The sequence below is a fragment of the Crocodylus porosus genome, unplaced genomic scaffold (assembly GCF_001723895.1).
Source record: "Crocodylus porosus isolate Cpor-Errol unplaced genomic scaffold, CroPor_comp1, whole genome shotgun sequence".
NCBI lineage: Eukaryota > Metazoa > Chordata > Crocodylia > Crocodylidae > Crocodylus > Crocodylus porosus.
This window is the reverse complement of record NW_017728907.1, coordinates 20,338,170-20,356,574: the sequence shown is the minus strand read 5'-3', so window position 1 is coordinate 20,356,574 and position 18,405 is coordinate 20,338,170. Positions and strand designations below refer to the sequence as shown.

At 42.5% G+C, this 18,405-nt stretch overlaps 1 protein-coding gene across 2 annotated transcripts in view; it reads left to right on the top strand.

Moving 5' to 3' along the window:
* Positions 1-9,445: 9,445 nt before the first annotated feature.
* ACBD6 (acyl-CoA binding domain containing 6) overlaps positions 9,446-18,405 on the top strand; it is a 130,019-nt gene continuing 121,059 nt past the window's right edge. The window contains exon 1 of one of the 2 annotated variants that reach the window (XR_002100189.1): positions 9,446-9,757. Coding sequence is in view for 1 of the 2 variants with exons in the window: in XM_019530939.1 (XP_019386484.1) it covers positions 9,578-9,757 (180 nt within the window). In the remaining variant the exon portion in view is untranslated. The remainder of the gene's footprint in view (positions 9,758-18,405) is intronic. The other variant, XM_019530939.1, reaches the window with a different exon arrangement.

Here is an 18,405-nt window from a genome sequence, read left to right as displayed (position 1 = left end):
AATGCTGTTGATTCTGCTGGGGCCCATTCCAACTATATGGTGAATGATGAGTCTTTTGGCTTTGGATTATTATGCACTGGTCTGATACCCAAGCCAACATGGATTTAAACTGGCACTATGTAGTGGAGGGTGCACCCCAGTTCAAATGCAGACAGGACTCCCTATGAGCGCCTCATTGTTAGCTTCCCGCTGGCCAGTTTCCAGTGGGAGGATCTTGACTATGGGCTGACTTTATGAAAATGAGGGACTCCTCCCTAGCTTGCTCCTGCAGTGTCAGCTGAGGGCAAGCAAAACTCAGGGGCAGGGTCTGAACCCCAAACTTCCAGGCTTGGGCCTGCTTGTAGAATGCCAAGGGATATAGAAGTATCTGAAACCCCAGACTGAAAAGTCCAGGATGGAGGATACTTGCTGGTAGCAGGGTCACATATGGCTTTTGAACGATTGAAAGCATTTGGAACTGATCTGGCTAATTTGACCTGGAACATGAAAAAATTTCCAACCCCCCCCATGAGTAACTAGGTACAGAAATAGTGCTTAAAAGTGTGTTTATGAAGTATCTGTGCTTCCTGCAGCAGTTTCAAAAAATGTAAAATGCATCAGTTCTGGGTGAACTAAGTCTATGAATACTATGAACACCCACAGTAATTTGGCTAGATACAAATTATTACAAACATGTTTATTTCAAAATCTGTGTTTTCAAATGTGCCCCTCACTTCCATGTGCTTAGAGAGAGCATGTTCTAATACTAAGGAGTGAGGAGGTGGTTGCAGTGGGAAAAAGTGCACAGGGCAAGGGTGCTATTTGACTCCCCAGATTTATTTTTTCTGCTGTAGTGGGGGAGGGGAATGACAAATTCAAAGCAAACCTCCAATAATTAGATTCTGATATAAAAGATAGGCTAACTTGCTTAATTGAGTAAGTCATAAGTTCAAGCATGAGTAGTTCATAAGTTCATAAGTTCAGTATTTTAAATATTTGTCTAACAAATTGACTAGTACGCAGTTTTAATCCAAGCATATATGACTAAGATGTGTAATACTAATACTAAATTTAATCTTACGAAAATGTAAGTGCTAATACAGAAGACATCTATTCTGAGGCTTGACCCTGACCCAACTGGAAAAAGGCAGGTGACCCTGACCCAACTGAAAAGAGGAAGATGCCCTTACGATGATGACAATCGCAAGAGATAATTATAACTAACAGAAAAATATGTAACGATGACTAACCTCATTATACCATATGTAAGACAAACATATAAATATAGAGGGTTCAACCCCTCTCGGGCGTAGCTCTTGGCCCTTAAGGCGGGAGTCTACCCTTCTGCAGAAGCAATAAATTTTCTACTGGCACTCTTGTGTCTCTTGACTCATATTATCACAGCTAGTGCCCACGACGCAAGACCAAGCTGTCCTTTCCTGTTTGGGCAGCTAACTTGGGTTTTGCTGACAATTCTATACCTGGAAAATTATAATATGTTTATAAATTTCCCATATATAGAATCTAATTATTGGGGGTGGTTTTCTTATATTCAGGGTCATCTTATATTCAAGAAAATATGGTAAACTACCTTATTCAGGGCATGTAATATGCAAGATAATACAGTAGTTCTGTAAATTCAAATTAAATGTGAGATGTTTTTCCTGAGTACTGGGCAGATTTCTCAGAGACTTTGATGTGAACGAACTCAGACCAACAAGCTGGGAGCAGGCTGCTTGCTGTACTGGTGTCTCTAGTTCTTTATGTTTTCCTTTAAAATTGAAACTTTATTTCCAAGGTATATATTCACCTAAAATAAAGGCTGTTACAGGAATTTAAAAAAGACAATACCCAGGTCTCATCAATTGCTTTAAAACCATGGCCTGCGGCTCCCAACAGCCAACAGACATTTGGGGTGAGTAAGGAACAGAGAATCAGGACCTATCCATTTATTCTTACCTAAAATGTATTTTTATTCCATTCACACATGTGAGTAGGTTTGGTCCAACCTCCCGGAAAGAGAAAAAATCTTCATGTTAAATCATAAGATCTAGGCTGTAACACCCCTTCTATTGTTTTCTCCTTAAAACTATAACCATCTTTCCTTGTGACCTACGGTCGCCTGCTTAATCTTCCTGGGTGCAGAATCCGTATCTATAAAATGGAGATAAATCTATCTTTCTCCCATCCTTTGTCAGGTTTGACTAGTTAGACTGTAAACTCTTCAGGGGAAGGACGTCTCTTATTACGTGTCTGTTCAGCACCTGGCACAATGGGGCCTGGAGGCACCACTGTAATATTAATAATAACCATAATTAAGTAGTGATTTGCTTCTGATTATAAGGCAATTTGGGACTTCTGTTTTAATCATGCATACAAGGCGTGTAAACTAGGTGTGCCCCATTAACAAAGGGGCTGAACAGATATGCTGAAGAACAAATTAAAACCTGAGGACAGATATTTAACAGTTGTATTGTTATCTGTTTAGATGTTTTCTTCTTTATTGTTAGTGTTCTTCTTTACAATTACTTCTACATAAATCTCCAAATGCAGTTTTGTCCCTTGACCCAAGCATTCTTCTTTGCTCTCTGTTAATACTAGATTAAACCTAATCAGCATTAGGTTTTATCATGTGGCACTGAAGCAAACAGCTTAGCACCCATGTCTGCTGTCTGGGTGGGAAGATTTTTCTTTTTTTGTAAATTTGTCTATATAGTCTGCCTTCCTCCCACTGAAGTAAGTGGAACTTTTGCCACTGATTTAGTGAAAAAAGGATTAGACCCCATTAGTCTTCTTCTTCGGCAATCCCACTCAGTTGAGGATGATCATTTTCCATGATTATCTAATCTGTAAGATGGCTCATGGCTGATGAGCCCTGGGTGGCTCTGGATTCTTGATTCTGGATTGCTGTTTCTACCACTCTCGCTTTTCCATCTCCTGTTGTCATTGTAAGGTTGCAAAGTACTGAGATCCCTGCAGCAGACCTCCTCCATTTGAAGTAGTCCTGGGCAAGATAGTCTACCATGAGTTGATGCCAATGTTGCATTTTTTCAGTTCATAGAATCATAGAATCAATGAGTCGGAAGGGACCTAGACAGATCATCTAGTCCGACCCCCTGTGGCAGGAAGGAGCACAACAGCAGATGATGCTGAAGCACAGTGTTTGCTGTTTTACAGTTTTCTTATACCCTTAGTCCAGCCTCTTCAAAGCATTCTTTTAATGGTGTAAATCAAGAGGGTCCCAAGCCATAATTGACAGGGAAAATCCTGTCATATAAAGAGTTTCAATGTGAATGAATTACCTTTTTCAGTGACAAGGGGTTATCTGATATCTCAGGAAACTGATTAACAACCAGGAAAAACATAAAGTTTTAAGGAGTAACCAGATACCTAGGAGCCAGCTTGAAATTATTATGAATATAGAAGATATACTGGGAGGGATACCACACTGCTTCTTCTCAGATGGCCTATTATGCTTGCACTGTGAAGTCAGCATCAGTGTTTTGTATTTTACCTGTTGTGAATAAGCCTCAGCTTAGCATGACTTTCAGATCTTACTGTACGCTTTTAACATACTTAAGGGGATTACTTGGAGTGTTCATAAACTTTGTGGGGAGGATTTCCACCAGTCATCCTGGGAAAGTTTGACAGCATTTGTGATCAGGGCTCCAACAGGCTGGACGTTGTGATGATACCTTAACCATTGTTCAAATGTCACCCATACCTGCTCTGACTCGGTCTCTTGCCTCAGCATTCCCTAGCCTGGCAACCAAGTTTTAGTCAATTAAGTTTAAATAGGCCTCCCATACTGAGACTGGGGAATGTACAGCTCGAGATGCCTATTAAGCTTTTCTTCTGCTTGGTTCTGTTTGGGGTGGGGGTGGAGAAGAAACAGTCCTTTGTAAGACCAGCAAGGTGGGTGACAGGCTTCCCTCAGGAACACAGTGCATTACCTTGACAGGTAACATGAGCGTATACCTTGACTGAGATGGGCAAGTAGAACTTGGTTCTGGAGTTTGGAGTCAGACATCTGGATGATGTGGCCGGGTCAGTGAAGCTGATGTCAGATGATCACCACCTTGATGCTTGTAGTGTTAGCTTGCAAGAGAATGCTAATATTGGTGCATCTATTTTCCCACTGGATTTGAAGGATCTTTTGCAGACAGTGTTGATGGTACTTCTCCAACAACTTGAGGTGTCTCCTATATATTGTCCACATATCAGCTCCGTACAGTAAAGTGGGGATCACAACTGCTTGATAAACCATGAGCTTGGTTTTGGATCTGATGTTGCAATCTTTGAACACCCATTTCCTCAGGCATCTGAAGGCTGCACTTGCACATTTGAGGCAATGCTGGATTTCTTAGCTGATGTCAGCCTTCTGTGAAAGATGGCTTCTGAGGTATGGGAAATATTCAAATGTTTTCCAGCCTCATCTTGAATCTGAATGACCAGAGCTGGGGATAGCTCATTAAGAACTTGTTGATGAAGGACCTTATTCCTCAGAATTTTAAGTGTCAGTTCCATTTTCTTGTATGCCTTGGTAAAAACACTGATGATTGCCTGAAGGTCTGCTTCTGAGTGAGCGCACACTAGAGCATCATCAGTGTACTGGAGCTTGGTGACTGAGGTCAGGTGGTCTTGGTTTTGGCTCAGAGTTGGCTGAGGTTAAACAGCTTACCATCCATTCAGTAGTTGAGCTCCACTCCAGCTGGAAGCTTGCTGGTGGTCAAACAAGCAAGGAAAATTCCACCAGAGCAAGAAATATCGAGAAGAGTGTTGGAACGACGATGCAGCCTTGCTTAATTCCTGTCTTAACCTCCAAGGGATCTTTGACTGCAATGTTTTAGCACATGGTACTTATAGGGCAGTACTGGAGAACTAATGCCAAGGTTATGAGTTCAAGCCTCACCTGGAGTATTTGACTTTGGTGACAAGGTAGCCAAGTAGCTAAGGCAATGGAGTGTTAATACTTTGTGATCTGTGCACATCGGTTTGAATCTCTTCCTAGTCATTCATAATATACTTTCGAGAACTGGGGTGGCACAGGTGCTAAGGCATGTGGTTGACAGCCCACAGGTTGTAAGTTCAAAGCTATAGCAGAAGTTATAGGAGGAGGAGGTCCTTTGCTGCCTCCAGAAGCCCCTGGCCCAGTTCCAGCCCCCACCCAGGTCTAGCACTATCCAACCTCCAGTGAGCAGAGCTACCAGAGTCTGGAGTTCCCCCTGATGGTCCATTGTGGTGCCCCAGGAAGCAGGAGTAAATTGGCAGCAAATCTGTTCCTGCTTCTCTGCATGCATAGACATGTGCTTGACACCATTTATTTGCAAGTAATTTACTCATGACTAAACTGGTGCCACATCAAATGTGCTTGCAGACACGCCCAATAGAGGTGAAAGGGGAGATAACGTTAGTATGTAAAAGATCAGGACAGATACCGGATGTGGCCTCTGAAGGTAATAAAAATGGTTGCTGTTCTTATTGGACAGAGGAGGAGAAAGAAGTGGCATCAGAAAATGATAACAGAGTGTGGGGAAGAGTAATTATTTAAGAAAATTAAAGGGGAGGATGTGTTACATTGAGAAACTGTACTACTGCTGCACAATCTAAGGGTTGTCTGTTAACTGCTTGCCAGCTAGAGGGCCACAGAAAACCATATGGCCATTATCTTTTTAGTTTCAGTTAGGATTTAACCTTCTTATACAAGAAACTGGAATAATTTGTTTTTCTGTTAGTCAGCTTTTATTAGTGGGTGCTAGGGGTTACTATTCTGGATTCTAGCCAAATGAAGTTCTGTCCTGTTGCTGCTTCTTCGGGAAGAGTCTTGCTATTGTTTATAACTGTTCTGTATATGGCAAAAACATGATCAGATTGCTGTGGACTGTTGGGGAGGTTGCATTCCTCCATAGCAGGAGACATGACTCTCTTACTTGGATCTCTTAAAGGTTTTTTAATAACCTTTACATCAGCAGGACTTTGCTGCCATGGTACTGCTGCTTTACCTGTGGCAGAATAAGGTGCTATGTCTTGTAGCTGTGCCAGAGTTTACTGTGTAGTTTTCCTAATAGGTTAGATAATGGATTTGTATAGAATAGTTTGGATAGAGATGATCCTGCTTTAGGCAGGGGGTTGGTCTAGGTGACTTCTGGAGGTCCCTTCCAGACCTACTTCTCTATGATTCTATAATGGCAGAGGTGATTCCTGACTATGTACTTCTGAAATTCTTTTGGGTTGAAAGATGCAATATAAATGTAAGATTATTTCTGGGAACTAGTTATGTTTATATCAAAAATATCCTTTGTTTTTGTACACAAAATACATATACATGCCTGCCTTCAAATACATCCCCCTTGATAGGCATTTGTCCATTTAATGAAAAATGTAATTAGATAAAGACATATTGTAGGGTTCTCATAGCCACAGTTATTAATGTTTGTGGCTGTTAGGCATCCCCAGTAAAATATTTTGGAATTTAAGTGATATGATGAACCAGAGGAGAAGAGAATATCAAGTCCCAGAAGATTTTAGATTCAGGAGATTATTGTAGACTTGTAAGTCTTTGAGTCTCCTTCCTTTGTAAGGTGTGCTTTAACTATAAGTAGCTCTAGTAAGATGATGTGCACCACTTTTGGGGGATCCTACAAAATCTTTCAGGGTTTAGTGTAGGGGCTGTCTTTTTTATTATATATTTATAGTGTAAAGAGCATAGGCTTCATAGGTGCTAGGTCAATAAATAATACTACATAGTATCAGGATTGAACACTTATGGCCTTGCTCTAATAACTATGTATGCACATATGTCTGATCTATAGACTTTTTGTTCTATAGGTGGAGATTTTTTCTGTTCAAAATCAGATTCACTAATTTAGCTAAGTGACAACTTTGTTCTTCTAGACTACTGGAAAAGTGTGGCCTGAAAATTAAATTTTTAGTGGTGGTGTTATCTGAATATTTCACTTGGACTTTAAATCCTTTTTGTCCAGCAGTCATCTAAGTCCCTATTCAGGAGAGCATCTCTACTGAGGACCTTACATAAGCAAAGCTGATAGGCTGAGAGACATGGGACTCTTTAGCCTGGAAAAGCGCAGGCTCGGGGGTGATCTGATGGCCACCTATAAGTTTATCGGGGGTGACCACCAGGATCTGGGGGAACGTTTGTTAACCAGAGCGCCCCAAGGGATGACGAGGTTGAACGGTCATAAACTACTGCGAGACCGTTTCAGGCTGGACATAAGGAAGAATTTCTTTACTGTCCGAGCCCCCAAGGTCTGGAACAGCCTGCCATCGAAGGTGGTTCAAGCATCTACATTGAACACCTTCAAGAGTAAATTGGATGCTTATCTTGCTGGGATCCTGTGACCCCAGCTGACTTCCTGCCCTTTGGGCAGGGGGCTGGACTCGATGATCTCCCGAGGTCCCTTCCAGCCCTGATGTCTATGAAATCTATGAAAGCTGTGTGAGCAACTGATTTCTTGTCAATAATGTATTGGAAAGTTTTAGCTGTTTTTGTATTTGTTAACTATGATTTGCTGTATATTTTCTGTGAGTAATCCTTGGGTTGACTTGGTATTGGATATTCAGAATCTGAAATGTGTGTCATAAACCTGTCTCGCATGACATTGCTTTATTCCCTGATTGAATGAGCATAAATGTTAGAACCAAGGTTTCAAGGCAAAATGCTAAAATTTAAAGACGGAAATTGCTTCCTATGAATATTCTCTAAAGTTCTTCTGGGGATTATTCCTGTCAGAATATCCCTTTGCTCGAATATGAATGGAAAGTAAACAGAAAGAGCATGGTGTATTTAAATTAGATAAATTCAATTTCTTTACTCGAGTGAATATCCACATCAAAATTATGTTTCTGCTGTGATGTAGATGCTTTTCTCTTCCCCATCTTCCCTCAAAAATTACCTTCCAACCAGCTCCTCATACTGATTAGTATTAGCAGGAATGGCCCGAGGTAGTATTCCTATTAAAATTATTTGATTCTTTTTCGAAGAGATGTAGAACTCTCTAGCCAGTTCACTTCCCATTTGTAAATGACCTGAGGCAAAATCAGACATTGCAGAAGTGTGTGCTGTTCCACTCAAATCAACAGATTTGCACTTGTTTATTATTTCAAAACTTGTCCCTTTCTGGTTTCAGAGCAGGCTAAAAAACATATGGATGTTATTCACACAAAGGAGATCCTATGCAGAGAACACATTTTTGAGCCAACCATTTGTAATTTGCAAATGCGCCACTCTGCATTACCATCTGACTGAGGATAATAAGGTAACTGCATCATTGTTATTAAGGATTCAACCATGCCTGCCTTTTTCGTTCAAAACTCTCACTGATTTCAGTGGGATGGATAAGAGGGGAAACACTGAACCCAGTGTGGATTAGTGGACTGAATTCTGCTTCTGTAGATAAGTTGGGATGCTAAGAGAGGTTTGTGCCATTAGCACTGTAGAAAAGTACTGACATAGAAAAGTACTGATTTAATAGAACAAAACTATTATATGTTTTATGTGCAAAAATGGTTCAAGAATTTAATCTAGGCAGACTCAGTGCCATTTTCCTCAGCAAGCAAACTTCACTGGCAAAGTATTTACTTTGCTTTGTGGCTGGGAATCTGAAATTTTTGCACCAAAAAGAGCTGCTTACGTGTGAAATGCCTATTTGTTTAGCATACAGAAATAACAGTATTTTGCAGATGCCTCAATGGACAATCAAAGAAAAACCACACACAAAAAAAATCACCAAAAAAACCAGGCAAAGTCAACAGTTTTGACTCAGCTGGAATTGGGTTTGTTGTTAAGACATCTAGCCCAGCAGCCCGTAAACTAAAGCTTCTAGTTATTGAGGCTTAAATATAAGCATAAATCCCCAGCATAATTTAGAACAGACTGAAAGAGCTAGGATTATTTAGTAGGGAGAAAGAAAGACTGAGAGCGAAGTGGGTGGTAAGGGCTTCAAATACTTGAAGGATGGTGATGTGGGAAATGAAGATGCACCATTTTCTGTGGCTACAGGCGATTTTAGAGCATTTACTTAATTAAATGTATTATTAAATTATTCATAATTATATTATAACTAACAATATATTATAGTTAATAATCCATTAATTAATCAGTTAATTAAATTAATTGATTAAAAGCCATTGATCATTGATCTTAGGTGATCAATGGTTTTTAATTACAGCAAGGGAAATTTATGTTGGGTACTGGGGGGAATTGTCTCGCTAGGACAGCCGAGGCAGATAGAAGCGTTGGAACACGTGCTACAACACGGGGCTGCCCTGATCCTAAGCAAGCACAGCCTATGCCTAAATCCCACCCCCGGGCTCAGGGTCCCCTACTGCCCCCTCGCCGCCCCTCTGTCGGGCAGCCCCGGGGGTGGGGAACCTTTCTCGGCCGGAACCTTCCGGCCTCTGCCCGCGTTTCGCTCGCGCCGCCAACAGCGCTGCACCGCGCGGCACGGACGGGCTGCGAACTGCTGCTGCCGGGAGCGGGGACCGGATTTCGCGCCGCGCCTCCCATGCGGGAGGGCAGGGGGGGCCCCACGTCACAGCCCGGCGGGCGCGGGATGGGGCGGGAGTGAGCGGCGCGGCCATGGCATCCCCGGAGCTGGCGGCGGGGCCGGGCGACAGCGGCGGGGAGCTCAGCTTGGGCGCGGAGGAGGAGGCGGAAGCGCTGGCGGAGCTGTTCGAGCGGGCGGCGGCGCGGCTGCCGGGGCTGGTGGGGGCGGCCAGCAAGGAGCAGCTGCTCTACCTGTACGCACGATACAAGCAGGTGAGAGCGGGTTCCCGCCGCCGGGGTGGGGGCGGCTCCGAGACACGCGAGCCCCCCGGGAGCCGGGCAGCTGCGCAGCTCTTAGCCTACTTACGGCACCTCGGGGCTCCGGATGAGCGATCTTTCCCCCCCGCCGCCTCCCGCACCGGGCAGGACCGGGCTGCACCTCGGCCCCACGCACTTGTGCTACAGGCGCTGCCAGTGCAGAGGGTGGCAGGCGTAGGGCTGAGCTGAGGTGCCCCAAAGCCTGATGTGGGTGAGGTGCCCCTGGGCCAGGAGGCAGAGCTCCCTCTCATCACAACTGCTGTTTCACCCGTGCCTTCTTCCTCCCCCTGCTCCAGAGCACAGGCGGTAAGTATGGGGGTGCTGCTCCCTCCTAGGTAGCTCCCACGATCTGTTGAGAAACGCTTCTGCTGCCAGGCTAATGCTGCTTCTGCTCTTCCCTGGGGAGCCCCTGATCCTGCAAGAGGGGGTCCTGCCCCGTACAGCCTTGCGTAGTTTAGTGGGGCTGCCCTCAAGAACCTGTCCCTGCTTGGCTGATTGCAGGGCCAAGGGCATAGATCAGTCTCTGAAAACAGATTGGAGAGTTTTTCATGTCACTTTCAGACTTTCTGATCCATTTCACAGTCAGTTTGCATGCACTGACCCTGGGTAGGTGGGACTGGATTCCTTTAATTTAAGAAATGTTTAAAGGAGCCTCTTAAACATTTGATAGTATTATTTTTAAGACACTTTTCCTAAAATCAACAGCTTTTTATTATAAAAAGCAGTAATCAGACAGATATGTGACTGGAATAAGTCGAACTGAAAGATTAATGACAAAGACATTTCCAATTTGCTGACTTTGTGCATCTGACAACACGTTGTGTCCAGTTAATTTCTGTGTTGCCTTTTTTTGTACATGCAGGGTCTTAAAAAGGCATAAGGGAAGAATAGACTGTGGTCACTCCAGGAAAAATTAGTCCAGCAATCTTTATTATAAAAATCTGCTGGTATAATTTTTTCCTGGAGTGACCACAATCTAGTCTCTCTACAAGAAAAGAAAACACACAAGGGAAGTTTTAATAGGTATGAAGTTGGAGATATAGCCCGTCTCTGATACTCCAATTATGTATCTGACCATGGGATGATTTGCAGCTATTTTGTAAATGAGTACTTTGTACCATTTATGGCAAGACCCTGAAGTATCTTCCATATGATTGGAATAATTAGTTGAACATTTAATAAGGAAAATATTGGGATATGTAGTTCATCAGTTTGAAACCAAGTCACTTCGTTAGTGGCTTCAGGTAGCATGCCTGCTCTGGGGTACTCCTGCTGATATTTTTCAGTTCTAAGGTCCTTTTTTCCCCATCTTTGTACATGATTTTCCCTCTTCTGTTGTGTTAAGACCCTGCATGTACAAAAATGCAACACAGAAATTGACTGGTGCTCAAAGTCAGTGAATTGGAAATGTCTTTTTTGTTAATCTTTAGGTTCAACTTATTCCAGTCACATCTCTGTCAGATTATTGTTCAGGGTTTGGCTAGAGATGTGTGGCTTAACCTGAAAGTTGTAAGTGAAAATGGCTATACTTGGGTCATGGACAGATATAACATTTAGAGCACTCTTCAAATGGTGAGCAGACAGAAATACACAACCTATGAAGTGCTCCGAAAATGCACTCCAGAGAACAGTGACTTCTTTGAAAGCAGAAAGCAGCAACCCTTGATCAATAAGCAACTTCTTTGAAGTTCTTTAAATGTTACTTGTGAATACTGTATGGACTGCAACAGGGGGTTGCATGGTTTCCCGTGTCCCACAGGGCTCAACTCTTTTCCCCTTCACTCCATGAAGAGGCAAAGTGGAGTGTACAGTAAGTCAACAGTGCTCTCCTATATGTGTTGGGGGTGTGGTGGCGAGTGGAGCTCCAGGACCAAGCAACCCCCTATTGTGCTTCCTAGGTGAAGAGTAGGATGTTGCAAGCCTTTGGAGTGATTTTGAAATGCTCTCTCTGGGAAGTGTGTTAACTGAAGTTCTTAATTTTTGAAGCACTTTGAAGTACAGTGGCATTTGATGCATTTTAAAAGTTATGTCTTTCCATGGCCTCAGTAATTTTGGGTTGGTTAGCCACATAGACTTTCCCACTGATTTTCCTTCTAAACTGAAAACACTTGTCTCACTGCTAGCACTTGAATTCTTTGATAAAAGGGAAGGTGTTTTACTATGTCATAGGTGAATTTTTCCCAAGTTATATCTTGTGGATCATTAATTGTAGTTTGTAGTGAGCTGGCTGCCACATGATGCTTGGTTTTCATGTTCTCTGTTGTTTCTAAAAATGTCTGTCTTTTTCTTTAATGTAAAGAAGTACATGGAGAGTTGTAGAAAGGGAAGCAAACAAAGAAGCTACAGCGTTAGAGAAAGAGAGGATCTCTTCTCTGGAACTTTTTGCAGGGCCAAAGCTGCCATCTGCCAGCAGGCGATGAATGTCTGAGGTGGGGAGGGGGAAGGGACCAAGGCCACCATTAACTGTACTCAGTGGAAAAAAGGACTTTGTTGGGCATCATGTCCAAGAAAGAAGAGGTCAAAGTTGAAATCCACCAAAGGGCCTAAGTGAAATTTAGGGGCTTAAATTCAAGAATATTATCCTCAAAAACCCTATTTGACTCCCTAGGCTTGTAAAGTATAGAGACACTGTAGTTTTTGCCAGTAAAGTTCCTTTAGTGCAGCTGTTCCCAAATGAGGGTCATGGGGCAATGCTGATGGCACTGCACAAACGATGAGCCGCATTGCATGCTGGGAGCTCCCCTGTCCCCATCCCTCGGCCCCGCTGCACTCTGCTCCCAGCAGCAGGTTGTGGCAAAAAAAGATTGTGAACAACTGCTTTAGTGCTAAAAGCTTTGCTTCTGTATGTTTTCAGAACTGTTGCCATTGTGATGGGGCTGTGAGTAGTTTAGCACCTAATCCTGATCAGGATCTTCAAAATAAGAAAACTTCTGCCTAAGTTCCCTGAGGGGCCTGATGCCGTAGATGTGCCCAGATCGCTCTTTACACATACTGACAGAAGTGAGCTCTGCACAAAACACAGATGCACAGCCACTTCTGTTGGGAAAAAAAAAAAAACAACCATGGGTGGAGGAGATGATGGTAGTGTTTCTTTCTGTCACAGTAGCTCCATAGTTAGAATGCTTTCTCGAATGTAGGACACTTGGATTGTAGGCCTGGGCTTGAGGAGGGAGGCTCAAACCTACATCTCCCAGGAGGGTGTACTTCCCAGATTAGCTTTATAGAATAGCAGTGAGAGAGAGTGGAACAGGTTGAGCCAGGTTGCAAAAAAGAATTCAAGATGCATTGAGCCAGAGCTGGGAAGAAAGAAATAACTTGGTTCTGCAGCCCAGTGAATCCTGATCTGACCTAAGTGCCTGCAACCCAAGTTGGGCTCCTAAAACCTTAAGGTCGACCAGAATTTAGGATATGCCTCTCTCAACAGCATTCCCTATTGAGTAACCTAGGTGGTTCCCTCCTTGGTGCTGATTGCTTTGCATTCCGTTATGAGCTACCTAACCCCCATCAGCATCCAAAGAAGTGAGCTTCAGCTCACAAAAGCTTGTGCTGCATGTGTTTGTGTGTGAGATTATGTATAGAATGTGTGTGCGTGTGATCTACTTTGGTTAGTCTGTAAGGTGTAAATCTGCTCTTGACTCTTCTCATGCATTGTATAGGGAGCTTGGGTGCCTGCCTCAGTGGTTTCCACACAGGAACCAAGTTTGTAATGGGATATTGTAAAAAATGAGCATCCTCATTCCCAAGCCCCTTTGTGGATTCAGCCCCAAGTGCCAGGAATTTTGTTGGGGGAGGTAGAAGATGATTGGGAGGCAGAGAATTGTGACCAAAGGAACTTTGGAAGAGAGAGGTTTATCTATCGCTTTATGTATATCTATATAAAATATATATACTATATCTTTAAAAGGTGTGTGTGTCAGTCAGTCAGTCAGTCAATAGATAGATATGACACAATGGATGCATCAAATTTTTGACAAGCCTTCTTTATGCCTAGGAACTTTATGTTGCCTGTCACGTAGTCCTTTTATCTTTTAGTGTCTCAAGATTTCTGTTGCCTACAACCTAGCCTTTTTTCTTTATCTTTAAGTGTCTTGTGGCTAAAGTGAGAGGGAAAAGGGTGGTAGCATAATTTATCAACTTCATGATTGCATTGACATTTCATATCAGATTTTAGGGGGTTGCTAGTTGTGAGAGGGGAAATGAAGAGCTTAATGACTGCCTTGAAATAACTAGGAGCTGGGTTTTTTTCTTCACAAAACCTGTTTGTTCCAAGCAAAAAAGGTTTGTTAAGCTCATTAAGGCATCAGACATTTCAATAACTGAAGTTTTCAGGTTACTGCTGCAAAAGGCTAGATATCAGGAAGCACTACTTCACCATCAGGGTGGCTAGGATCTGGAACCAACTTCCAAGAGAGGTGGTCTGGGCCCCTACCCTGGGGGTGTTTAAGAGGAGGTTGGATGAACATCTTGCTGAGGTCATTTGACCCCAGTATTATTTCCTGCCATGGTGGGGGGTCAGACTAGATAATTTACTCGGGTCCCTTCCGACCCTAGAAACTATGAAACTATGAAAAGCGAGGATGTCCCACTCTGTTTTTGCATCACCCTTTTGTGATGATTATTGAGCCTTACAGAAGACTGTTCGTACTGCCTGAACACACTGGTTACGGACAGAGCCTGCGTCCTGTGGTCCCTATGGGAACATCACTTCTGTTAGAGAGGTTTTTGCATGGATGGGTGCTGCAGGATTGGGCTGTGTTAATTTTGAATTTTATGGCATTTGGGGATTTAAATCAAAATGGGTAGGACTTAACCCAATGTTACTCTCACTAATTATAGAAGTTGTATCAGTATACATAATAGGATACACATATATTACTCCAGTGGACAGTGGTACTGCTACTGCATAGAAGGTGCTGACTCATCTGTTCACCATTTGGTATCCCTGGCATTCCTCAGTTTAATGTTTCTTGTTGCTAAAGGCTTTGATTTAAGATTAAAAAAAATCATAAGAGGTAACAGTAAATGCAGAGAAATCTGTTCAAAAGCTGTGCATGATTTATCTAAAACTATTTAGGTATGTACTTTTTTTTTTGGATTTTCATAACATTTTATTGGAAACTGTTTCAGATTTGTATTGCCCTTAGCTGTGATTTTGTTTGTGTAGGAGACCTGACAGTAAGAGAGTGGAGTTACTTATTTGCCATCTTTAATGAGCTTTTCAGAGCTTGTTATTAAGGATCATTAGGGCTCAGCCTCAGTAAGGAAAGATAAACGGTTTAGTGGTGAGGTTGCTATCCTAGGGCTCTAGAGACCTGAGTTGAAATCTCTGCCTTGTCAGAGACTCTGTTTGACTTTTGGTAGGTCATTAAATCACCTGCTTCAAGGCCCCATCAGTAAAATAAGGATGGTCATACTTCCTTATGTCATATGGTTACTGGGGTGATAAACACCTTAGATTATGTGACTCTCAGATACTGCAGTGATGGGGCTATATAAATTACTATGGTACATATAGAGGAGATCAAAGAAGAGACCAGTACTTTACTGTGCATGATCCATAATATTTGGAGGAATTCATAGTATCTATCTAAATCAGTGGTTCTCAACCTTTTTCATACCAGGACCCATTTGCCAAGATGGATGGCTTGTCCTGACCCACAGTTCCCCATTCCCCACCCCCACTGAAGGGGGCCCTCAGCTCCCCCCAGCCAACTTGGGTGGCAGTGGAGAAGTCCGGCCTGGTACAGGCTGGAGGGAGGAGGAGAGGAGGCCTGTGGCACCCCCCCTGCCCTGGGCTGGGGCTCCTGTCCCGCACCAGGCAGTCTGGTCACAGCCCCTCCCACCCCCTGAAGAGTGTCTCTGGGCCATCCCATGCCCGTGAGCATGGGCACCAGCCCTTGTGTTGCCAGCCCAGCCACACAGCTCCCCACCAACCCCTTCCCCTGCTTGTGGTCCTTTGAAATATTATTGTGACCCATGAGTTGAGAAATGTTGATCTAAATAATGAGTCCAGGCAAATCTAGAACTCCAACACTATTTGTGAAATAGGGCTCTCAACCTGTAGGTATTTAATTTTGTTTAATCCTAGGTTTCTTTGTGCCTTTTGTGTGATTTTTTTTTTTTTTTGGTTTTGTTTTTGTTTTGTTTTTATATATATATAAGAGAACATTAATCCATCAGTCTAGAAGATAAGTACGGGTATTTTGTTTTGCAGCTTACTATACCACAGACCATTGTTGTCACATTGGATGAGACTTGGTAAGAATGATATTTTTCCTATGAGTGAATAGGGAAGCTCACCTATTCCTCTGTGGTCATTTACAGCTAAGCCTCTTACTAATTACTGGTGGTGTTAATACTGTTTCTTGATGCATCATAAAATGGCAAGCAGGGTGTTCATACTATGGTTTTTTTCTATAGAACATGGTAAGGCATTATTCCTAAATCTGTGCTGGTATCAGTGGTGGTTATGCTATTGCTTAGTATGGGAAAACTGGTGAATGTCAATTGCGGAGGTGTTGGGGAGGATACGGTCAGGTTTTGAAGCGGATCAAGGATAATTGGTAAGAAAGGTAAATGACTCCTGGGATGATTGGGCATTTTGTATGCGTTTTGGAAAATGGATTAGAAAATTCCTAGGCCAAGTTGTTCTGTGATGATAGTAGATCATGTTTCATTTACATTTATCACTTTGTTAAAATGCATTCTGCTCACTTTCTGAGTGCAAAAGAAAATATTTAAAGTGACATAAAAAGAATCAGAATGACTAGAAAAGCATAGTAATATTTAAGCTTTGGATCCTGTTCCCCATCAGGCAAAAAAAAATCTGCATTAAGAGGGCACTGGGGCCAACTGAGAAATGTCATGATTTAAACAGGTAAAACATTTACTGTGAAAGAGTAAATGTAAAACTTTTTTCATTTAAAGTAAAAGTAGCTTGTTCCTCTGGTAAAATTCTGAATAAAAAGTAGCATATCCCCCAAATTTGTATCCTTTTAAAAGAGCTGAAATGGTTTAAATGATTATGCTAAACATAAAAACATCTCCTTAAAGTGATGTTAGGTAATCAAGCAGTTTAACTGTTTGAACAGCCAAGAGCACTTTCTTGTAGTTTGATGGCTACGTCTTGCTTCTTCTTGACTAGTGATGTCAGAGTAACAGATTGTCACTTTTCTCTACAAAACAAGTGCCCACGTGTATTCTTTCAGATTCATTTAAACCTCACAGCTGTTGCCATAGTTCTTGTGTGCTATTTGAACCATGCATTATAGGAGACTTACTATAAAACTGCTTTTAAGAGGATTATTTCATTTGGAGCAACAGCAGCAACAGTCTTGCTCTAAGTGGGCCTCTGGCATGTTAGTGGGTACTAACTGGGAATCTGAATCAGACATATGGTCATTTATGAGTGATTAAAGAATGGCCTCTGAGTCACACATTTAAGGACTCCAATCAGTTACCTGTGCAGGCATACTTGTGCACTTTCTTTAAAAATAATTTCATGTGCCCTTTTTTTGTTGTTGTAAATCTTAATGGATTTATCTTTAAAGTATGTGAAATGAGTCCTGTCTGTACATACAGGTAAGATGAAGCCAGAGGAAGGGGCACTGATACACTCTCTGTCTAGTGTCATGACTCCATAATTGCAGGGGCTGTAAATCCAACTGCAACATACTAATACGTGGTTTGCTCAAAAAGTTCTAAGACTTGATGTTCGGGGTATTGCTCATCAGGAATTTGTACCGAGTGGTCAAACAATCAATCAGGCCTTTTATAAAGAAGTTTTGATTCAATTGAGGGATGAAGTTAGAAGAAACCGCCGCGAGCTGTGTGAAAATGGTCGATGGTTTCTGCACCACAACAACGCTCCTTGACACACTGCTGTCTCCATTCAAGAATTTTTGGCTGAAAAAAACATTCCTTTGATACCATGCCCTCCATATTCACCTGACCTAGCCCCATGTGACTTTTTTCTGTTCCCAAAAATCAAAATGAAGCTGAAAGAAAGACGATGACAACCCAACCATCCATAAGAACGTGAAAGCAGAACTCAAAAAACTCACAGTTGAAGACTTCCAGCATTGCTTCGGAAAGTGGCAGGAACGTTGGGACAAGCGCATATCATCTGGGGGAGATTACTTTGAAGGGGGCAGCTCATAAAAATGTTGTTTGTACACTATTCTTTAAAATAAAGGGCAAGTCTTAGAACTTTTTGATCACCCCTTGTATGTGCCTTTAAGTAATTTACAGAGAAGTAGCCAACAGGTGCTAAGTTGTGTACTATCTGTCTTTATTCTCTACAGTACTTACTTGATCCTTTAAGGTAAAATTGAGCATTGAACTCTTCCTGAGCTGCTCTTCAAAGAACGTTGGCTTCTCAATCTTTGTTCCTGACTCGGGTCCCAGTTCTAGCATTGGTCTGTGCTTGGAACACTACCTACCGCTCCTACCATTGGGGTATGAGCTCTAGGCAGACGCAGCATAGCTAGCTTCTGCTGGGATGGTCTTTAGGCATCCCATTTATACCATTGCAGGTGAACAAAAGAGTGGCTATTGGATTTCTTCCAATAAAGGCAAGAAAGTGGAGGACGGCTTTCCTTACA